Source organism: Neofelis nebulosa, chromosome X (assembly GCF_028018385.1).
Source record: "Neofelis nebulosa isolate mNeoNeb1 chromosome X, mNeoNeb1.pri, whole genome shotgun sequence".
Classification (NCBI taxonomy): Eukaryota; Metazoa; Chordata; class Mammalia; order Carnivora; family Felidae; genus Neofelis; species Neofelis nebulosa.
Genome location: NC_080800.1, coordinates 62,531,573 through 62,556,254, shown reverse-complemented (window position 1 = coordinate 62,556,254; position 24,682 = coordinate 62,531,573). Strand labels below are relative to the sequence as shown.

Below are 24,682 nucleotides of genomic sequence, written 5' to 3'. Positions count from 1 at the left end.
TGAGATTAAGCATGATTAGAAAATTGTGTTTTTGTTGAAATTTTTAATAACCCAACCTTTGTTCTATATACTTAATACCAAGACTCCTACTTTCCTAAAGTTTGCTTTATAACTTGACTTTATCATGAGTTTTTACTGAGGGCTGCAAACTGTATTAAATAAACATATTGATAAAGAGCCCAAAATATATAGAGGTTTTAACCACAAAGATGGAACTATTGAAATATTTCTTAAATTTTGTATAATGCATTGATAGCTTAATAGATGAGAAATAAGTGTATAGTACAAGTCCCTTTGCCTCCACTGAATACCTTTTTGGCAATATGAAGATGGCTATAGGTGGAAGTAAAAACTTAAGGGTATAAGTAGCTTTTTAAAAGCAATTGAAATAGTTTCTCTTTTTCCAGGATATTTTGAGGTTGAAAGATATTGACCTCAGATTCAGAATGAAAGTTATGTATGCAAATATCTTCTCCCATTCAGTACATTACCATTTTATTTTATTTTATTTTATTTTGCATCCAAATTAGTTAGCATATAGTGCAACAATGATTTCAGGAGTAGATTCCATAATGCCCCTTGCCCATTTAGCCCATCTCCCCTCCCACAACCCCTCCAGTGGCCCTCTGTTTGTTCTCGATATTTCAGAGTCTCTTACATTTTTGTCTCCTTCCCTGTTTTTATATTTTTTTTGTTTCCCTTCCCTTATGTTCATCTCTTTGGTCTCTTAAAGTCCTCATATGAGTGAAATCATATGATATCTGTCTTTCTCTGACTAATTTTGCTTAGCATAATACCCTCAAGTTCCATCCACGTAGTTACAAACAGCAAGATTTCATTGTTTTTGATTGCCAAGTAATACTCCATTGTGTGTGTGTGTGCACGATACACCACATCTTCTTTTTTTTTTTTTTAATTTTTTTTTCAACATTTTTAATTTATTTTTGGGACAGAGAGAGACAGAGCATGAACGGGGGAGGGGCAGAGAGAGAGGGAGACACAGAATCGGAAACAGGCTCCAGGCTCCGAGCCATCAGCCCAGAGCCTGACGCGAGGCTCGAACTCACAGACCGCGAGATCGTGACCTGGCTGAAGTCGGACGCTTAACCGACTGCGCCACCCAGGCGCCCCACACCACATCTTCTTTATGCATTCATCCATCAATGTACATTTGGGCTCTTTCCATACTTTGGCTATTGTTGATAGTGTTGCTATAAACATTGGGTGCGTGTGCCCCTTTGAGACAGCACACCTATTCCCTTGGATAAATACCTAGTAGTGCAGTTGCTGGGTCGTAGGGTAGTTCTATTTTCAGTTTTTTGAGGAACCTCCATATGGTTTTCCAGAGTGGCTTCACCAGTTTGCATTCCCACAAGCAGTACAAAAGAGATCCTCTTTCTCCGCATCCTCGCCAATGTCTGTTGTTGCCTGAGTTGTTAATGTTAACCATTCTGACAGGTGTGAGGTGGTATCTCATTGTGATTTTGATTTGTATTTCCCTGATGATGAGTGATGTTCAGCATTTTTTCATTTGTCAGTTGGCCATCTGGATGTCTTCTTTGGAGAAGTGTCTATTCATGTCTTTTGCCCATTTCTTCACTGGATTATTTGGTTTTGGGTGTTGAGTTTGATAAGTTCTTTATAGATTTTGGATACTAACCCTTTATCTGATACGTCATTTGAAAATACCTTCTCCCATTCTGTCGGTTGCCTTTTAGTTTTGCTGCTTGTTTCCTTCACTATGCAGAAACTTTTTATTTTGATGAGGTCCCAAGTAGTTCGTTTTTGCTTGTTTCCCTTGCCTCCAGAGACATGTCAAGTAAGAAGTTGCTGTGGCCAAGGTCAAAGAAGTTTTTGCCTGCTTTATCCTTGAGTATTTTGATGGTTTCCTGTCTTACACTGAGGTCTTTCATCCATTTTGAGTTTATTTTTGTGTATGGTGTAAGAAAGTGGTCCAGGTTCATTTTTCTGCCTGTTGCTGTCCACTTTTCCCAGCACCATTTGCTGAAGAGACTGTCTTTATTCCATTGAATATTCTTTTTAACTTAACTTGTCAAAGATTAGTTGGCCATATGTTTGTGGGTCCATTTCTGGGTTCTCTATTTTGTTCCATTGATCTGAGTGTCTGTTCTTGTGCCAGTACCATACTATCTTGATGATTACAGCTTTGTAATACAGCTTGAAGTCCAGGATTGTGATGCTTCCTGCTTTGGTTTACGTTTTCAAGATTGCTTTGGCTATTCGGGGTCTTCTCTGGATCCATAGAAATTTTAGGATTGTTTATTCTAGCTCTGTGAAGAATGCTGGTGTTCTTTTGATAGACATTGCAATGAATGTGTAGATTGCTTTGGGTAGTATCGACATTTTCACGATATTTGTTCTTCCTATCCAGGAGCATGCAATATTTTTCCATTTTTTTGTGTGTCTTCTTCAGTTTATTTCATAAGCTTTCAATAGTTTTCAGGGTATAGATTTTTCACCTCTTTGGCTAGATTTATTCCTAGGTATTTTATGGTTTTTTGTGAAACTGTAAATGGGGTCGATTCCTTGATTTCTCTTTCTGTTGCTTCATTGTTGTTGTGTAGGAATGCAAGTGATTCCTGTGCATTGATTTTATATCCTGCCAGTTTGCTGAATTCATAGTTCAGTTCTAGCAGTTTTTTGGTGGAATCTTTTGGGTTTTCCATATAGAGTATCGTGTCATCTGCGAAGAATGAAAGTTTGACCTCCTTCTGGCCAATTTGGATGCCTTTTATTTCTTTGTGTTGTCTGATTGCTGAGGCTAAGACTTCCAATACTATGTTGAATACCAGTGGGGAGAGTGGACATCTCTGTCTTGTTCCTGACCTTAGGGGGAAAGCTCTCAGTTGTTTCCCATTGAGGATGATATTATCGTCGGGTCTTTCATGTATGGCTTTTATAATCTCGAGGTATGATCCTTCTATCCCTACTTTCTTAAGGGTTTTTATCAAGAAAGAATGCTGTATTTTGTCAAATGCTTTCTCTGCATCTATAGAGAGGATCATGTAGTTCTTGTTCTTTAGTTTTTTGATGTGATTAATCACATTGATTATTTTGCATATATTGAACCAGCCCTGCATCCCAGGTATAAATGCCACTTGGTCATGGTGAATATTTTTTTTAATGCATTGTTGGATCCAGTTGGCTAATATCTTGTCGAGGAATTTTGCATCTATGTTCATCAGGGAAATTGGTCTATAGTTCTCTTTTTTAGGGGAGTCTTTGTCTGGTTTTGGAATTAAGGTATTGCTGGCTTCATAAAGTTTGGAAGTTTTCCTTCCCTTTCTATTTTTTGGAACAGCTTCAAGAGAATAGGTTGTTAACTCTTCTTTTAATGTTTGGTAGAATTCCCCTGGAAATCCATCTGGCCCTGGATTCTTGTTTTTTGAGAGATATTTGATTACTAATTTGATCTTTACTGGTTATGAGTCTGTTCAAATTTTCTATTTCTTCCTGTTTCAGCTGTGGTACTTTATATGTTTCTAGGAATTTGTCCATTTCTTCCAGATTGCCCATTTTATTGGTGTACAATTGCTCATAATATTCTCTTATTATTGGTTTTATTTCTGATGTGTTGGTTGTGATGTCTCTTCTTTCATTCTTGATTTTATTTATATGGGTCCTTTCCTTTTTCTGTTTGATCAAACTGGCTAGTGGTTTATCAATTTTGTTGATTCTTTCAAAGAACCAGCTTCTGGTTTCATTGATCTGTTCTACTCTTTTTTTGGTTTTGATAGCATTAATTTCTGCTCCAATCTTTATTATTTCCTGTCTTCTGCTGGTTTGGGGTTTTATTTACTTTTTTTTTTTCCTAGCTCTTTAAGGTGTAAGGTTCGATTGTCTATCTGAGACCTTTCTTCCTTCTTTAGGAAGGTCTGGATTGATATATACTTTCCTCTTATGACAGCCTTTGCTATGTCCCAGAGGTTTTGGGTTATGGTGTTATCATTTTCATTGGCTTCAATGTACTTTTTTTTTTTTAATTTTTTAATTTTTTTTTTAACTTGTTTTTCACAAACAGAGAGACAGAGCGTGAGCAGGGGAGGGGCAGAGAGAGAGACAGAAACACAAGCTCCAGACTCTGAGCTGTCAGCACAGAGCCCGATGTGGGGCTTGAACTCATGAACCAGGAGATCATGACCTGAGCTGAAGTTAGACACTCAACCGACTGAGCCACCCAGGCGCCCCTTCCATGTTCTTTTTAATTTCCTCTTTAACTTCTTGGTTAGACCATTCATTCTTTAGTAGGATGTTCTTTAGTCTCCAAATATTTGTTATCTTTCCAAATTTTTTCTTCTGGTTGATTTCGAGTTTCATAGCGTCGTGGTCTGATACTATGCACGGTATGATCTCAATGTTTTTGTAATTGTTGAGAGCTGATTTGTGTCTCAAATCTAGAGATTGTTCTATGTATACTGGAAAAGAATGTATATTCCTCTGCTTTAGTTTGAAATGTTCTGAATATATCTGTTTTGTCCATCTTGTTCAGTGTGTCATTCAAAGCCATTGTTTCCTTATTGATTTTCTGTTTAGGTGATTTGTCCATTGTTGTAAGTGGGGTGTTGAAGTCCCAGTAGGTTGCCTTTTTAAAAAAGATTTCCTTCCCTGTGCAAAAGCTTTCTATTTTGGTATAGTCCCAATAGATTAATTTTGTTTTTGTTTCCCTTGCCAGAAGAAAAATAACTAGGAAAACGTTTCTACAGCTGATGTCAAAGAGATTCCTAATATTTTCTTCTAGGAGTTTTACGGTTTCAGGTCTCACATTTAGGTCTTTAATCCATTTTCAGTTTATTTTTTTGTATGCTATAAGAAAGTGGTTCAGATTCATTCTTTTGCCTGTAGCTCTTCAGTTTTCTCAGCATCATTTGTTGAAGAGATGGTCTTTTTCCTATTGGATATTCTTGCCTCCTTTGTTATAGAGTCATTCACCATAAAAGTGCAGGTTTATTTCTGGACTCTCTATTCTATTCCTTTGATCTGCGTGTCTGTTTCTGTGCCAGTACCATACTGTTTTAATTACTGCCGCTTTGTAGTATATCTTGAAATCCAGGATTGTGATACCTCCAGTTTCATTTTTTTAAGTTTTTGTTTTAATTCCAGTTAACATACAGTGTACTATTTGTTCTAGGTGTATAATATGGTAATTCAGCAATTCCATGCATCTCCCAGTGCTCATCATGTCAGGTGCCCTCCCCAATCCCCATCACCTATTTTATCCATCCTCCCACTCCCCTCTAGTCTGCTAACTATCAGTTCTCTATAAATAAGAATCTGTTGGGGCACCTGTGTGGCTCAGTTGGTTAAGTGTCTGACTTCCGCTCAGGTCATGATCTCGGAGTTCGTGGGTTTGAGCCCCATGTTGGGCTCTGTGATGACTCCTTGGAGCCTGGAGCCTGCTTCAGATTCTGTGTCTCCCTCTCTCTCTCTGCCCCTCCCCAACTCGTGCTCTCTCTGTCTCTGTCTCTGTCTCTCTCAAAAGTACACAAAACAAAAAGAAACTCTTTCTTCATTTGTCTCTCTCTCCCTCTTTCCTTTTTCCCCTTCGCATGTTTGTTCACTTTCTTAAGTTCCACATGAGTGAAATTATATGGTATTTGTCTTTCTGTGACTGACTTATTTCGCCTAGCATTACACTCTCTAGCTCCATCCATGTCATTACACATGGCGAGATTTCATTCTTTTTATGACTAATATTCCAGTGTGTGTGTGTGTGTGTGTGTGTGTGTGTGCGCGTGCGCGCGTGTGTGTGCACGCGCACACGTATACCACTTCTTTATCCGTTCCATTAATCAGTGGACACTTGGGCTGCTTCCATATCTTGGCTATTGTAAATAATGCTTCTATAAACATAAGGGTGCATATATCTCTGTGAATTAGTGTTTTTGTATTCTTTGTGTAAATACCCAGTAGTGTGATTGCTGGATTGTAGGGTTGTTCTTCTTTTTCAAGATTGTTTTGGCTATTCAGGGTCTTTTGTAATTCCATACAAATTGTAGTATTATTTCTTCTCATTCTATGAAAAATATTGTTCGTGTTTTGATAGGGATTGCATTAACACTGTATGATAGTTGTACTTGAATTAAAAAAGTTATGTTTGTAATGTTTTCAAATTTTTCTTAAATATTTACATAATTCTACATTATTGAAATATAGTTATATTTGAAATGACATGTTAATTATTGCTTTGTTTTCTGTCTTTCAACAGTTAAAAGATGTTGATACTCGGAAAATCATAAAAGCAATGCTTTCGTATGTGTGGCCCAAAGACCGGCCAGATCTACGAGCTAGGGTTGCCATTTCTCTGGGATTTTTGGGGGGCGCAAAGGTAAGAATAGGAGAAGTTATACATTGTTCATTGCTATAACTAAAAAATAGTATGACATTTTCTAATAATGAAAAGGGCTGATATAAGCTACTTTGGGGGGAGCATTGTTAACTTTTAGGACCCTCATTTACATAACTATTTTATACCATCAGAAATTACATGGTAGTCCCCAATTTATCTGTGGATCAGATTTCTAATGGCCTCAACTTAATGGAATTTAGTCCTGAAACCAGATCATTGTGTAACAAAGCATAAGGAACTTTATAAAAGAAACTCCTTAGAGACCTGTTGGTTCTTTCTTAATACATATTTCTGGTAAGCTTGGCTCTCAGTTCCTAGTAATTTGAAAAGATGATGAAGGCACATTTAGGCACATTGAATGCCATAAGTGGTAAACAATAGTGTGAAGGGGGGAAAAAAACAAACAGGAAAAGTTAAAAGAAAAAAAAACACCCACAAAAACTAGGCATTTTGGTACCATTCAGTATATGGGCCCTCTATATCTTAGCAGCCTCTTCAGTTTATTTCTGTACTATATATAGCATGTTTTAGTAAGGCAATTATAATGACTCTGAGCTTTTAAGGAAAAAAAACCCTTATTTTCAACTCATTCAGATTTTAAATTCAGTAAAGTATATATATGTTTAGGTACAAAATATAGTCATGGTACATATATAGTCTTCGGACTCAATCAGAATTCCTGGGCTCTGGCACTTACTAACCTTGTAACATTGGGCAAATTGCTTAGTCTTCATGCCTCAGTTTCCCAATTTGTAAAATAAGGTTAAATACAGTTGTTATAAGGATTAATTAAATCAGCATACAAAAGGCTAAAAAGAATGCTTGGCACATAGTAAAGTATATGTGTTAAAAATAATTTAGATTTCATCAAAAATATGGTAAAAAAAAAACCAGTTTGTTGAAAAATATAAATGAGGTTTTGCTATGTGTTAGGGTTAATATGTTGTTTTAGAACCTAGATCTTATTACTTTTTTCTCTGTGTCATGTATGTTCCTTTTATTTACTCATTCTTTTCCCTAAAGAAAAGTATCTTTCAAAGGAAAGAACCACCAAGATGGGGAGTCAGGAAAGGTTTTGGAGAGGAAGTGATGTCTAAGATAGTCTTGGATTGATGAGTAGGTTTGTTAAAGGTAGAGGAGTAAAATGAACAGATTGAGAGAGGACGTAAGCATGTGTGGAGTAGTGAGTAGTCCAGCTTTGCTCCATTGAGGGGATAGTGTTTCAGAGAAATTATAGGTAACCTTAAAAGATAGAGCTCCATGTGAAATACCTTAACTGTGAAACAAAAATTTAATTATGTTGGAAGTAGCAACATGTATCTTGAGTAGCAGAGTAATAAGGTTAGAGCTGTGCTTTAGGAAATTAATCTGACCCTTTTGCATAAAATGGATTAGGGTGGTGAGACAACTAAAATAGGCATACCATTGATTTTCATTTCATGTATTCATTCAGGCAATATTTACCGACCTTGTTATGAGGCTAATGTAATAGTCTAGATGAAAAGTAATGACACTTTGTACTGGAGTAGTGGTAGAAATGGTAATATGCAGGGAAAAGATGCCAGAGATTTTGTGAGGTGAAGGAGGTAGAGTCAACAAGACTTAGCAACGGATCAGATATTAGAAGTAAAAGAGAAATAGGATTTCAAAGTTGATGCCAAGGATAAGAGAAATAAAATACTTTTAACAGAAGTAGGTAGGAAGTTAGGAGGTCTTGTTTGGGAAGATGAAATTTTGGTTTGAGGCATGTTAAGTTTGAGATGCTAATGGAATGTTGAGACAGATATGTAGCTGATAATACAAAATGCTAGACAATCTTAGGAAGGAGCCCCAGGCTAGAGAGATTAGGGGTAATAGTTGGGGGGAAAAAGAAGTAATAGTAGAAACAATGCAAATTAGTTCACCAAAGGAAAGAAGCAGAAATAGAAGGTGACTACAGACAGAACCTGTGATAAATGTGTTCCTGTAGGGAAGCAAACAGTAATGGAAACAGGGATGGAGTGATTGGAGAATAAAACTAGAATAATTCAGTCTAGCTGTTCATTGTCTTTTCTCCTTTCTCATCTGTGGGTTCTGTTGAATACTCCCAATGAACTGGACCCCTTGCCTGGGAGAGGACTAAATCAAGATACTGAACAATAGGCTAAGATCCATACTTTATTCTGTTTGTTTAAGCTGAACAGAGAGGATAATACAAATCTAAATTTGGTAGCTAACATTGAAATTCTTTTAACTCTTTTTTATATGTGTTTTTTAATATGAAATTTATTGTCAAATTGGTTTCCATACAATACCCAGTGCTCATCCCAACAGGTGCCCTCCTCAATACCCATCGCCCACCCTCCCACCCCCCCATCAACCCTCAGTTTGTTCTCAGTTAAAATTCTTTTAACTCTTAAATTTTTAGTTCAGTACTGATTGCTGAATTGTCTTTTACCTACAACTTGCTTAAAGATAAAGATTATTCTGAGCTCTTGTGCAAGGCAGAATTAGCAAATTGGCCTTTATTCTTTATTAGCTGAATTAAAGTACTTTGCTGACAAGTTGAAGGCAGATTGTTTTCTGGACTTTCTTTTGAATTGAAGAGAACAGTTTAGAACATGGCTAATTAGGTTAGCCAAAGGAGCAGTGTTAATACGTGATTTTAGTTTTAGAATGAATTTCAACCCTTCAAAATACAAATTTCTGTTCCTTGGTGATAGGTCAATGTTGGTATAAAACCTAGATCAAGGTAACTTCCATAAAGACTGAAATATTTTTAGAAGGCTAATATTTGATTCTTCTATCAATAAATATTGAGCACCCATAGAATAGATATGCTGTACTAACCTCATATAAACTAATTACAAGTAAACAGCAATGAATATAGAAAATTAGTCCTCAGAAAGTATGTTTACTTTTGAGTTAGGAAAAGGAATAAATTGCCTGATGTTAATGATGAGTTCATGTTTGTACTTTCAGAGCATATAGAGAAGCAGTTTTTTGTTTTGTTTTTTTTTTTTTACTAAACAGGAACTAGACCATAGACCATAGACCATAGACCATAGACCATAGCTTTAGGAATATATAGTGGTAACTTTTAACCATTCCTAACATCATTTTTCTAGTTTCTATACTGTCTTTACTTTAAAGTGGTTACTCTCTCAATCTTTAAAACCTGGTCATTGTTTAATTTTGTTAGTATTGGTGGTGTGATTTATACTGGGTGTGCAAAGATGGATTGTTATCCCTTTCATTTCTTGGCTTCCTATTTTTTCTCAACACGCCTTGGTGTATAAGCACTTTGGACCAATCTATTCTCCTTTATACTCTGGTCTTCCCTACCTCCTCCACATACTTCTGGGAATTTTAAGGCAGGGTTCAGGGATCTTCTCAGCTATAAATGAATGCCACCCAGCCATATGAGCAGCATGTGGTAGTTTCATAGCAAGACCAGAGGCATCCATGAGGGAGAAGGGAGGCAGAAAGACAGAAATATCAAGTGAGAAGAAACAGAAGGGAGGAGGATTTCATGTTTAACATATGGGGTCACAGCATGCCATCTGCTTACTTATTTGCCTATTCTCTTTTCATTCTGAAGGTCTTAAGGCTATCATTGTCTACAGCAAAGATTTGTAAGATAAACTGTATTATGCAAAGATGTCTTGCAGCCCAGACAAGGCCAAGAAGAATGGGTTGGTGTTTCTTCTGAATTGCAGCAATTCTATTTTTAATATGTTGGGTCCTCTATGAGATATATTTTAGGGGTTCTGCCACCAAGAGACAGAGATAGAGAGAACACAATCTGCCTTCCTTCCTTAAATCCCTACAAATCATATGCATTGCCTTTTCTTACCATCCACACATCTATCCTAGGAGTATCACATTATCATTAATCTGGGGATTTTGAGATCTAAGGATTTTTTTTAAAAATGTAATCTTTCTGGGCGTGCCTGGGTGGCTCATTCAGTTAAGCATCTGACTTTGACACAGGTCATAATCTCACGGTTCATGGGTTCATGCCCTGCATTGGGCTCTGTGCTGATAGCTCAGAGCCTGGAGCCTGCTTTGGATTCTGTGTGTGTGTGTGTGTGTGTGTGTGTGTGTGTGTGTGTGTGTCTGCACCTCCCCTGTTCACACTCTGTCTTCTCAAAAATAAACATTAAAAAAGATTTTAAAAAATTTAATCTTTCTGTTAGTATATCACATAACAGCCGTGCCAGGATTTAAGGAAAATATAAAACATATTTACTAAAATCATCTGTTTTCATAAAATAAGTGTGTTTTTTAATGTTATAAAAAAGTTTACTTATATTCTGCAATCAACACCATCTTTGGAACCACTTAGTTGACAGAGAACTTGAGAGTATAGGACATTAAAGTAAAAAAGATCTCAATTAAGAATCTGTTGCAAATGAAAATAAGCTATATTTAACATTATAACATAATTTCAAGGGAGAGTGTATTTTGTAAAAATATAATCAATATCCCTTTTCTTCAAGAATGCATCTGTTATATAAAGTAAGGGATCATATATGTGTCTTAGTCCATTTACACTGCAGTAAAAAGCACCATAAACTAGATCGTTCATAAATGGCTTTTTGTTATGACCTACACGATATAAGGGGCAAGAAGGATCTTGGGGACTTGTTTATAAGGGCACTAATCCTATAAGGGCCTAATCACCTCCTAAAGACACCACTTCCAGTGTCATTACCCTGGGGGGAATTCAACATGTGAATTTGGCAGGGGTACACAAATATTCAGATCATAGCATTATGTATTGAGCAACATTTGTCGAGTGACTTTTAGATACAAGATACTGTGCTAGGCAGCTGGGAATAAAAAAATGAATAAAATATGTGCCTTGCCTTCCCTCCTGCAGTTGCAGTGTACTGAAGGAGAAAAATACACAAATAATGATAAAATATATATAATGTAATACCCAGATATCCAAAGGGAGTCACAAATGAAGATATATGGGAGTTCCAGCAATTAGGCATTTAAGGGAAGCCTTCATGGAAGAGCTGGAGTTTTCCAGGAACTACTATCTTGACATGGGTAACTTCAGAAGATTCATGTACTTTCACTTTGATTCTTTAAAAATTTTCTGAAAAACACTTTTTAAAATGAAACAATGGTATCTGACCTTTAATTGAGAAGTATGATTTATATCCTGTAGTATTTTTTAATTAAAACACTATAATTTAGAGATGCGTTAGGCTTACAGAAAAATTAAGCAGTAAGTACAGAGAATTCCTATATATCCCCCCTCAAAAAACTCCATTCAATTTCTTCTGGTACTAACATCTTGCATTAATGTAGTACAATTGTTACAAATGATGAATGAACCAATTACTTAAAAATACATTATTCTTATTAGCTAAGTTCATAGTTTACATTAGGATTCACTCTTTGTGTTGTGTACTTATGTATGGGTTTGGGGGAGATGCATAATGCCATTTATCCACCATTAAAGTATCATACAGAATAGTTTCACTTATTCATCTCTCCATCCTCCCAAATCCCTGACAACCACTGATCATTTTATTGTCTCTGTAGTTTTGCCTTTTTCCATAATATCTTATAGCTGGAATCATATAGTATGTAGCTCTTACAAACTGTCTTCTTTCACTTAACAATATGCATTTCAGAGTCATTTATGTTTTTTTTTTTTTGACTTGATAGTTCATTGCTTTTTATTCCTGAAAAATACTGCGTTGTATGGATGTACCATATAGTGTGTGTATCCATTCACCTTTTGAAAGACATTTTGGTTGCTTCCAGATTTTGGCCAAAAGTAATGCTGTAATAAACATTTGTGTGCAAGATTTGTGTGACATAAGTTTTCAACTCATTTGGGTAATTACTAAGAAGTGCAGTTGCTAGCTTATATGTTAAGACTATGTTTAGTTTGTGAGAATCTGCCAAACTGTCTTCCAGAGTGGCTGTACCATTCTGCATTCCCACCAACAGTGAATGAGAGAGTTCTGTTGCTCCACATCCTTGTCAGCATTTGGTGTTGTCAGTGTTCAGGATTTTAGTCTAATAGATGTATAATGCTATCTCAATTTTGTTCTAATTTGATATTGCCTAATGACGTATGATATTGTGCATGTTTTCATATACTTATTGGTCATCTGTATCTCTTCCTTGGTGAGATATCTGTCAAGTCTTTTGCCCATTTTTAAATTGGGTTGTTCATTTTCTTATTGTTGAATTTTAAGTGTTCTTTGTATATTTTGGATACCAGTCCTTTATCAGATTTTTTGCAAATATTTTCACTCAGTCTGTAGCTTGTATTTTCCTTCTTTTAACAGTGTCTTTCACAGAACAGCAGTTTTAAATTTTAATGTAGTCCAACTTAACAGTATTTCGTGGATTGTGCTTTTAGTGTTGTATCTAATGTCATTGTGAAACAAAGATCACCTAGATTTTATTTTATGTTATCTTCTAGAAGTTTTATAGCTTTGTGCTTTACATTTAGGACTGTGATCCATTTGGAGTTAATTTTTGTGAAAGGTGTAAGGTCAGTGTCTAGATTTCGTTTTTGTATGTTCCGTTTTTCTAGCACCATTTTTTGAAAGTATATTCACCACTATACTACCAATGCACATCTAGCACCATTTTTTGAAAAGACTGTTTTACCCACTGGGCTGCCTTTCTCCTTTGTCAAACATCAGTATAATATATTTATGTATATTTGTCTATTTCTGTACTCTCTATTCTGTTCTGTTGATCTACTTATCTATTCTTTTGCCAGTACCACGCTGTCGTGATTATTGTAGCTTTACGGTAATTCTTGAAATCAAATAGTGTCAGCCCTCTGGCTTTTTTTCTTCTTCCAATATTGTGTTGGATATTCTGGGTCTTTTGTTTTTCTATGTAAAGTTTAGAATCAGTTTGTCCATATCTACCAAAGTATTTGCTGGGATTTTGATTGGGGCTGCATTGAATATATAGATCAAGTTCAGGAACAACTGACATCTTGACAATATTGAATCATTCTATCCATGAACATGAAATCCATTCCTTTAGTTTTTTTTTTATTTCTTTTATCAGAGTATTGAAGTTTTCTTTATATAAATATTGAACATGTTTTGTTAGAATTATACCTAGTTATATCATTTTGGGTACTAATTTAAATGGTATTATTTTTTATTTCAAATTATGTATTGTTCACCTGAGATATATAGGAAAGCAATTGACTTTTGAGCCTTATGAGCCTTATGTCTTGCAACCTTGCTAGAGTTGCTTATTAGTTTCAGGAGGTTTATTTCTATTGTCAGTTCTTTCGGATTTTCTACATAGATAATCATATTATCTGCAAATACGGTTTTATTTCTTCTTTCCTAATATGTGTGCCTTCTATTTTCCTTTCTTACTGCTTTAGCTAGCACTTCTAGTACCATATTGAACAACAGTGATAAGTGAGGGTGTCTTTGCTTTGTTCCTAAATTTTGGGGGTAAAGCCTCTAGTTTCTCATCATTAAGTATGTTGTTACCTATAGGGGTTTTTGTAGGTGTCCTTAATCAAGTTGAAGAAGTTTCGTTCTATTCCTAGTTTGCTGAGAGTTTTTATCTTGAATAGGTGTTGGATTTTGTCCAGTACTTCTTTTGCATCTATTGATATATTTTTTCTTTAGCCTATTGATGTGATGGATTACATTGATTTTCCAATGTTGAACCAGCTGTGTATACCTGGAATGAATTCCACTTGGTCATGTTGTATAATTATTTTTATATATTATTGGATTTGTTTTGCTAATATTTTGGTGAGAATTTTTTATCTGTGATCATAAGAGATAATGCTCCAGAATTTTCCTTTCCTGTAATGTCTGCCTGGTTGTGGTATTAGGGTAGTGCTGGCCTCCTAGAATGAGTTTAGAAATTTTCCCTCCGTCTCTGTTTTTCGGAAAATATGGTATTTACAAATTGAGTACTTTGTCCATTTTTCTTTTCTCTTTGTTTTGCCTTGCTAATTTTATCTCCCTTTAGTACTCTTGTTCTTTATTTTCTTTTTCTCCTTCTGATCCTTTTGAGGATTGTTTACTAGAGGTAAACAAAATTCTCTTTTACCTATTCACATATATTGGGCCCTTCTTGGTGACACTAGTTACAGAGTCCTTAATTATCAGAGGCTGGTGTGAAAGAGATTAGTTTTTAAGGAATTAAAGTATTAAAAATGTTTGTAAGAATTAGGTTCCTCAGATGGCAGACAATACTTTCATTATTAAGAAGGGAAAAGTCATTTTAAAATCTAGAATTGGAGACCCTCAGTAAACTGATCATATTGACCAGTACATTTGGCATCATATAGATAACAACATACTTTTGGCTGTCCTTTATGGTGATTGTACTTTTTCTTTAAGTCCATTCTTTAATTTGTGTCCCAAATTGTGCATTTCCATGTTAAAATTAAACAAATTCATTTCATAATTATATACCAGTCTCTGTGAAAATTCAAGAATTTAGAGGATTATTTATTTATGTGATTTAAACTTTTGATCTAGGAAAGAAAAAAATTTTGTGAGAATAAGTCTTGAGAGAGTAATTTTCTCTTTATTTCTCTTGTACTTAAATCAATGGACACATTGCAGTTACAGATGAAACATAACTTGTCACATGATTATAATCTAGTAAAAACAGTTTCTCAATTTTTAGAAAACACCTGGGGGATTAAGTTTCATATTGAGTCAATTTTTATTGAAATTTATTAATATCTAGCCTTAGTTTTAGACCTCTCAAGCCTCTAGGGAGTGAGGTCTGGTATACCCTGAGACACTGGCTTTATTTTAAAAATTTTACTTTTAATAAACATGCAACAAAATGCACTCTTTTGTGATTTTTAACACATGCATATATTCATATAATTACTGTCACAGTCAGGATACAGAAAAGTGCTACCACACTAAAAATCTCCTTTGTGTAACCCCTTTGTAGGTATATCCTCTTCAGACCCCTAATAGCTGGATAGTACTGATTTGTCCTCTATCCCTATAGTTTTATCATTTTGAGAATACCATAGCCTTTTGAGCTTGCTCCTCTCACATAACATGATGCTTTCTTCATTCATCCAAGTCATTGAGTATATCAGTTCATTTTTCTTTTTATTACTGAGGTGTATTCCATGGTATGGATGTACTACACTTTGTTCATTCACTGGTGAACATTTGGTTTCTTTCCACCTTTTGGCAGTTGTAACTAGAGTGGCTGTAAACACTTAGGTATAGTTTTTTGTGTGAACCTTAGTTTTCATTTTTCCAGGGTAAATATATTTTGAGAGTAGAATTTATAGGTCATGGTTAGTATATTTTTAACTCTATAAGGAACTGCCAAACTGGTTTCCAGAATGGCTATTTTCATCTTACCACCAGCAGTGTATGAGAGTTCCAGTTGTTTCACTTCTTTGCTAACACATGATATTGTCAGGCATTTAGTGTTATCTTATGGTTTCAATATCCATTTTCCTAATGGCTGATGGTGTTGAATATCTTTGCATGTGCTTGGCTGCAGGTATATATCCACTTTGGTGAAGTGTCTGTTCAAGTGTTTTGTCCATTTTTAGTTGGGCCATTTTTTTTCCTGTTGAGTTTAGTGAGCTATTTATATATTCTGGATATGAGACTTTGTCAGATATATAATTTGCAATTATTTTCTCCCATCTGTAGCTTTTTATTATTTTAGAGAGAGACAGAGAGAGGGAGAGGGAGAGCACGAACAGGGGAAAGAGGGGCAGAGGGAGGGAGGGAAGGAGGGATCGAGAGAGAGAGAGAGACAGAATGAATCTTAAGCAGGCTCCATCCTGAGCATGGGCTCAATTTCATGACCGCAAGAGCATGACCTGAACTAAAATCCAGAGTTGGACACTCAATCAGCTGAGCCACCCAGGTGTCCTGAATCCATCTGTAGCTTTTTTTAAAAAAAATCCCTTAATAGTATTTTACATAGAACAAGAGTTTTTAATTTTGATAGGCTTCAGCTTATCATTTTTTCCCTTCATGGATTATGTTTTAGTTGTTAACATGTAAGAACTGTTTACCTAACTCAAGATCATTACAATTTTCTCCTGTGTTTTTTTCTAAAAGTTATATTTTTACTTTTTACGTTTATATCTGTGTTCCATTTTTGAGTTAATTATTGTATCTAGTTTAGTTGAAGTTTTATTGTTTGGTCCAGTTGTTCCTACATGAAGGCTTTTCTCTCCCAATTGAATTTCCTTTGGATCCTATTGCTGCTGTAAAAACTTTTCACACTTGATAGCTTAAAACAACACAAATTTATTATTTTATAAAGGTCAAAAGTCCAAAATTAGGTTTCCTGGGTCAAAATAAAAACATTTGTCAGGGCTGTATTCCCTGCAGAGGCTCTTTGGGAAGGATCCATTTCCTTGCCCTTTCTACCTTCTAGAGGTCACCTGCATTCCTTGGCTCTTGGTCCCTTCCTCCATCTAAAAGCCAGCAGCATCTTCAGTCTTTCTGACTCTGACTCTTGGCCTCCGTATTCCTATCTTTTCTCTTGACTTTGACCTCCCCCCCACCTCCTTCTCATAAGGACCCTCTTGATTCCACTTGGCCCACCCAGATAATTCAGGATACTCTCCCCAGCTCATATTCTAATTTAATCACATTTGCAAAGTTTGTTTTGCCATGTAAGGTATCCTCTTCACAGGTTCTGGAGATTAGTACATTAGTAGATGAAGATTTTAGGGAGCCATTATTCTCTCTCTCTCTCTCTCTATGTAATCATCTTTTTCTGTATTCTGTTCTTGTCCATTGATCAATGTGTATGTGTTTCTCCTTCATCAACACCACATTGACTTCACTGTTGTAGCTTTCTCTTAAGGCATAAAGATAGATTCTTCCAACGTTTTTCTTTTTAAAATTGTTTTGGCTATTCTAATTTCTTTATGTGTATATATAATTCTAGAGTAATCTTGTCTGTAGCTACAAAGAAGCCATATGGGACTTTTAAATGGATTTTTAAATCTGTAGACCAATTTGGGGAAAATTGACATCCCTACTATATTGAGTCTTCTAGTCAGTGAACATAGAATCTCTCTCCATTTACTTGAATTTCCTTTGTTTTATTTCATCTGCATTTATAGCTTTCAGCATACAGACACTGAACATGTTTGATTAGACCACTGGTTTCCAGCCAGAGGTGATTTTGCTCTTGAGGGATATTTGGCACTATCTGGAGATATTCGTGATGGTCACAGTTGAGGATGAGTGTGTCACTAGCATATAGTAGGTAGAAGTTAGGGATACTACTAAACATCCTAAAGTGCACAGAATATTTCTTCCCATAAAAAAGAATTATTTAACCCAGAATGTCCATAGTGCTGAAGATTGAGAAACCCTGGGTTAGGTTTATACTTAGGGATTTCTTTTTGGGGGGAGGGGGATTGTAATTTTTTTTTAATGTTGGTTTCCAGTTGTTCATTGCTAGCATATTGATACATTAATAATTATGTATTTACATTGGTCATTATATGTTGATAATTATATTGGTAAGTATTGATATATTTGGAGTTTGGTCTATCATTTTATTTTATTTTTGCTAGTTCCTCTTTCTTACTCTATTTCACCTTTCCTGCTATCTTTTGTGTTACTTAAATACATTTTACTATCCCGTTTTAATTTATCTATTGTGCCTTTTAGCCTATCTCTTTGTGTAATTTTTTTTTGCAGTTACTCTACGAATTACAATAGTGGTACTTAACTTTTCACAGCTTACTTAGAATCAACATTTTACCATGTCAAGTGGAATGTAAAAACCTTACTATGTCCTATAAGTCACTTTACCTTCCCCCCTTATGTTTACAGGTTATCTTATGTATTATATCTGTATACATTGAAAATCCCATGGTCAATGATTTAACTTTTGCTTTTGTCCACCAAACATATTTTAAAGAACTTAAGAGAATATGCTACTATATTTGCACAGATATTTACTATTTCTGTTGGTTTTTCTTCATTCCTGATGTTCCAGATTTCCTTCTGCTTCTATTTCCCATATGTATGAAGACTTTTCTTTAGCAGTTCTTTTTTTTTAAGTTTATTTATTTCTTTTAAGAGAGGTGGGGGGGGGGAATGAGCAGGGAAGGGGCAGAGAGAGAGGGAGAGAAAGATTCCCAAGTAGGCTCAGTGCTGTCAGCACAGAGCCCAACGTGGGACTTGATCTCACAAACCATGAGCCAAGGTGAAGAGTCGTACGCTTAACCGTCTGAGGCACCCGGGTGCTCCCCTGTAGCAGTTCTTTTAGAGGAGGTCTGCTGGTGACTAATTTTTAATGTTCCTTAACCTGAGAACATTGTGATATTCCTTTCATTCTTGAAAGCTCGTTTTGCTAGTTATAGGATTCTAATTTGACAGTTCTTTTACCACTTGAAAAATGTTTTGACACTTCCTGCTGGCCTCCCTGGAAATCTGGTTTCTTCAAATTGTTTTTCCCCCTATATATAATGTATTGTTTTTGTGTAGCTTCTTTTTAAGATTTTTAAATTTGTTTTCAGCTTTCAGAATTTTAGTTATAATGTATCTTGAGGGGCACCTGGGTGACTCAGTTGGTTAAGCATTTGACTCTTGATTTCAGCTTGAGTCGTGACCTCAGGTCATGGGATCGAGCCCACATCGGGCTCTGTGCTGAGCATGAAGTCTGCTTAAGATTCTCTCTCTTCCTCTCCCCTCTCTCCAGCTCACACTCTCTCATGTTCTAAAATTTAATTTCTTTGGGTTTTCCCTATTTGGAGGGGAGGTTGCTCAGCTTCTTGAATCTGTAAGTTTATGTCTTCTGCCAAATTTGGGGAATTTTTAGCCATTATTTCTTTGAATACTTTTTCCAGCTTCACACTTTCCTATTCTTCTGGGACTCTAAAAAGGAGTGATTTTTTTTTTTTTTGTATAGTCCATAGATCCCTGAGTGTCCCATAGAACCCTCCTGCCCCTTTTTAGTGTTTTCTCTCTGTTGTTCATATTCAGTAAATTTTATTGTTCTGTCTTCATGTTGACTGATTCTCTCCTTTGTCCTCTCCATTCTGCCACGGAGCCCATCCATTCAGATTTTTTTAAATTCTGCCATTTACTTTCCACTTCTAGATTTTTCATTTGGTTCTTCTTTATGTCCTCTGTTTATCTCCTGAGACATTATATATTTTGATGTTTGAAGCATGTTCATAAATGCTCCTTGAAGCACTTTTATTTTTTTAATGTTTATTTATTTTTGAGAGCGAGAGAGAGGCTCACACGTGCATGAGTGGGGGAGAGGCAGAGAGAGGGAGACACAGAATCTGAAGCAGCTCCAGGCTGTGCGCTGTCAGCACAGAGCCTGATGCGGGGCTCAAACTCATGGACGGTGAGATCATGACCTGAGCTGAAGTCAGACACTTAACTGACTGAGCCACCCAGGTGCCCCATTGAAACACTTTTATGATGGCTATTTTGAAATCCTCATCAGATAGTTCTAATATTTATGTCTGTTGATTGTATTTTCTTATTTCAAGTTGACATCTTAGTAGTCCTTGGTATAAGGAGTGATTTTTTTTTTATTGAAATCCAGATATTTTGGGTATTATGCTATAAGATTCTGGATCTTTTTAAAATCTTTTGTTTGTTAGGAGGCCTCCTGTGACACTGTTCCAGTGAGGATGGAGTGTTGCCTCATTACTGCAGGTGGGGTTGAAAGTACAGGTTCTTACCTTCGCCTCCACTGACTCCTAAAGGAAGGAACCCCTCCTGACTGCTAGGTGGGGTAGTTCAGACTTCTCAGTAGGATGAAAGACAAACTACACACTAGCAGAAAATTTTTACAAATCACATATCCAGCAAAGGCCTCTATATCTAGAAATATATAAAGAACTTTAAAATTCAATAGCAAAAACAAAAAAACAACCCAGTTCTAAAATTTGCAAAAGACACAAACAGATATTTTACAGAAGAGGATATATGGGTGGAAAATCAAAATATGAAAAGATGTTCAACATCATTGCTGTCACGGAAACAAATTAAAACCAAAAGATATCACTATACATTTATTAAAATAGTTTCAAAATAAAAAATAGTGATGATATCAAATGTTGGTGAGGATGTGGAGGAATTGGATCACTCATACTTTACTGGTGGGAATGTAAAATGGTACAGCCACTCAGAAAGGGCATGACAGTTGCCTAAAAAGTTCAGTGTAGACTTAGCAGTTGTACTCTTGGGCATTTATCCTAGAGAAATGAAAACTTATGATCACCTGTATGAAAATTTCCAAAGCATCTTTTTATTTGTAGTCCAAAACTAGAAACAACCAAAATGTCCTTCAGGGATGAATGGTTGAATAAATTCGGTACATCCATGGAATAGTACTCAGCTATAAAAGATAAGATATTGATGCATGCATCATCCTTGATCAACTTCAGGGGCATTACGCTGAGAAAAAAAAACAGGTCGATCTCAAAAGATTACAAATTATATTATTCCATGTATATAATATTCTTAAAATTACTAAACTATAAAGATCAAGAACAGATTAGTGCTTGCCAGGGGACAGGGACTGAGATGTCGGGGGAGGTGGGATGGGAGTGAATATAAAGAACTGTAGCACAAGAGATTTCTTTTGTTGTGATGGGGTAGTTCTGTATCTTGACTGTGGTGATTGTTACATGCATCTGAACATGGGATAAAATGGCATAGGACCATTTGGTAATACATACAAACCACACACATACATGAATACACATTTAAATATGGTAGAAACTGAATACATATTTAAAAATATGGTAAAAGCTGAGCGAGTTCTGTAGTCTAGTTAACAGTAATGAGCCAATGTACATTTTTGGTCTTGATATTGAACTATAGCTATATCAGATGTCGTCATTAGGAGATGCTGAGTGAAGGGTCGAGTCTCTTTGTACTACTTTTGCAACTTTCTGTGAGTCTACAGTTGTTTCAAAAGAAAATGTTTTTAGAAAATTCACATTTCTCTGAAATGGTTTAAGTGTAGTTCTAGTGAAAGCAGAGTATTAGGGAAAACCAGTATTTGTCACCCTCCCCATGCTCAAAATATCACAAGGCTAGTGCAGCCAATACACATGTACTAATAAAAATATCTACACATAATATAATCCTTTCCATTTCTTTTGTGTTTTTTATTTCTTTCCTTTCTAAAATTACGTTTTTGGGAGAACTGGAAGTAATTAACAATTATTATTAGAGGTAGTACTATGTTCTTAGCATTATGCTAACTGCCTTTTTTCTGCCAATAAAAATACAGGACAGATGACATTCATATTACAAAGATGCTCCTGGGGCGCCTGGGTGGCTCAGTCGGTTAAGCATCCGACTTTGGCTCAGGTCATGATCTCGTAGTTCGTGGGTTCGAGCCCTGCATGGGGCTCTGTGCTGACAGCTGAGAGCCTGGAGCCTGCTTCGGATTCTGTGTCTCCCTCTCTCGCTGCCCCTTCCCCGCTCACACTCTGTCTCTCTCTGTCTCTCAAAAAATGAATCAATGTTAAAAAAAAATTGAAGATGCTCACATATTTGACCAACCCAAACACATTTTCAAGAAAGTAAAATTACACAACTTTCTTGGTGATACATTAATTAGTTTTGGTCACTATGCACTCTGGCTGTGGCAAAGATATAATAGGCTGTAAGTTATGAGAATTGCGTGCTAGCTGTAACTATCACTTTTTCTCCCACTCAAGAAATTGTATTGGAATGCAAGTGAGGGGATGTGGTCTTATTATACGGAAACCCTGGAATCAGCTATGATTTATTTAAATTATTTGTGTCATACTTTATAGCTGGTTTCAACAGCACATATGAGAGCATCCACTTTAGGGTGCAAATGTAGTAAAATAATATGGTCTCTTGCTTTATGAACTGCTAATATGGCTATGGTATACTAGAAGAAAATTCTGAATTTCAAGTCAGTCTTGGATTTTAATCCCAGCTCTGCTGCTTCCCAGACAAGTTATTAAACCTCATGGAACCTGAGTTTCCTCAGTTACACGGATATCCATTTAATGGAATTGTTATTTCATTCAGCTTTTACCTTTGTGAAGGTACATAGCACCATACCTGATTCCTGTAGGTATTGTTCACAAAATGTTTGTTTGCCACAAAAGGTTTGTGAAGTGAGGTTGAGAAGCCAGTATATCCATGCACATTGCTCCTAGAATGTGAATGATAAATATATAATAAAAATGATAGATACTGATGTATAAACCATCAAAAAGAGGAGTTGGAAAATCGGAAGAATGTCACATGGGCTGCAAGTTTCAGAGAAGGGAATGGTATTCAGAGTGGGTTTTGAAGAATGGAGAGGTAGGTAAATCTGGCAGGTAGGCCATTTCAAGCAGAAGCAAGAGCTTGAGATTATATGATTATATAGGAATCAGAATCGACAATTTTGTCATACTTGAAACTTGCTATTGTATTAGATTATATTTTAGAAGTCAGAAAAAAACTTTAAGCAATTTATCCCATACTGTTTCGTTCTTAAAAGTGTTCCAACATCTGCTGTGTATTTTAATGATATTATTGAATGAGAGTACCTGCTTGGTTGCTAGGACACTTGTACACTTTACTTCAAAATCTTGGTTGGTAAGATTTACATAGCTCTTGTCAGTTGTCAGCTAAACTTAGGCTTGTTGACAATACTTTAAATGGAATGTTTACAAGGGGTGGGATTTCATTGTCTTTGGTAAGCCTAACAGAATTGCTTTCACATGTTATTGTATATGAATTTAATTTCTTTAAAGCTTTGGCATTCTAATCAGTTTTCTATTCTTAAATGATAGTTGGTGTATTTGATACTGTAACCTTGCAGAAAATGTGAAATGTGAGTGATTGAATATTTGCCTTGAACATATGAAAGCATTATACCCATAGTTTTCATATTTTTTGGTATATTCTCATGGAGAAATAGGTTGGTTTTTAAAAGCTTAGTTTGGTATTTAGTGGGTTTTCTTTAATATTGGAGCAAAGGAATCTTTTTAAATTTTTATTATTGAATTATAGTTGACATACAATGTCATATTAGTTTCAGGTATACGATACAGTGATTCAGTAATTGTATACATTACTCAGTGCTCACCACAATAAATGTAGTCACCATACAACATTATTACAATATTATTGATTATATTTCTTATGCTGTACTTTTCATCTCTGTGACTTATTTTGTAACTAGAAGTTTGTACCTCTTAATTCCCTTCATCTGTTTCACTAATTCCCCCACCTCTTCTCTGAACAAAGGAATCTTTTTGTGGGGCAGATAGATCTATCAGTGTTATGTGTGTGTGGTTTTTTTTTTCCCCCAATGGTGAGTCAGCCACAGAGATACTTGTAATTTATTGCTTTTGAGATACTTTTTTGCTATATAATTTTAGTTTTACTATTATTTTGGTGAACAAATAATTTTACATATTTGGTTGAACATGTATGTATGATTGAAGATATATATATATAGAACTATAGAAGATATATATATAAAGAACTATCATATAAGGCAGTTTGCCTTAAGTGCCAGAAGCTCTGTAGGATTTCAGATAATGGAGAGAGCATTTCGAGTAAATGATCAGGGATTATTTCATGGAGGCCCGAGCATTTGACTAATGCATGTAAGTTATAAATTAATATTAACATGGCAGTGTCAGGTAGGAGTCCTGAAATGACAGCTCTCCAATGCCAAAGATTTTATCTTTATAAACTAGGAAAATCATTTCAATACTAGTAAATGATTAATATCTAAACATTCCCATAAACACTAATTTAAGGTAAATACTTGTACTTTTAGAAAATACTTTCTATATGATGGATAATTGCTTTTATATTTTTAGGCCATGAATATTGTGGTTCCCTTCATGTTTAAATATGCTGTAGACAGCCTCAACCAGATGTCGGGAAACATGCTGAACCTGAGTGATGCACCAAATACAGTTGCAACCATGGCAACGGCAGTTCTGATTGGCTGTATGTGTGATTCTTTAATCTATCTACAGGTGTTGACTTTCTTCAAGAGGGTTTCATCATATTTGAACAGATGACCTTTTTACCACAAACACAAGTTAGCATTTTGGATGTTTATCGTTTTACATGTGATTTTTGATAGGTAGTTTAAAAAAATTCTTTATGTTTTCTAAAATTCTGTAAAAACAGTTTCATTTTTTAAGTTCTAGAAAAATATAACATGAAATAAGATATTAAATTCATAATTACCACTTCTAATAGTAGTTAGTTAATAATAAATTCATAATTACCACTTCTAATAATTGTTAATAAGGTTCCTGAAAATAAGGCTAGTTATTTTCTTGTTATTGTTGTTAACTACTTAATGGGAAAT

General features: G+C 35.5%; 1 protein-coding gene across 2 annotated transcripts in view; it reads left to right on the top strand.

Annotated features, from left to right (window-relative positions):
* Positions 1 to 24,682, top strand: part of ABCB7 (ATP binding cassette subfamily B member 7) — a 157,701-nt gene that overhangs the window by 98,491 nt on the left and 34,528 nt on the right. For both annotated transcript variants that reach the window (XM_058714548.1, XM_058714547.1), the window contains exons 4-5: positions 6,227 to 6,346; positions 24,180 to 24,312. In XM_058714548.1, coding sequence (XP_058570531.1) covers positions 6,227 to 6,346; positions 24,180 to 24,312 — 253 coding nt within the window. The remainder of the gene's footprint in view (positions 1 to 6,226; positions 6,347 to 24,179; positions 24,313 to 24,682) is intronic.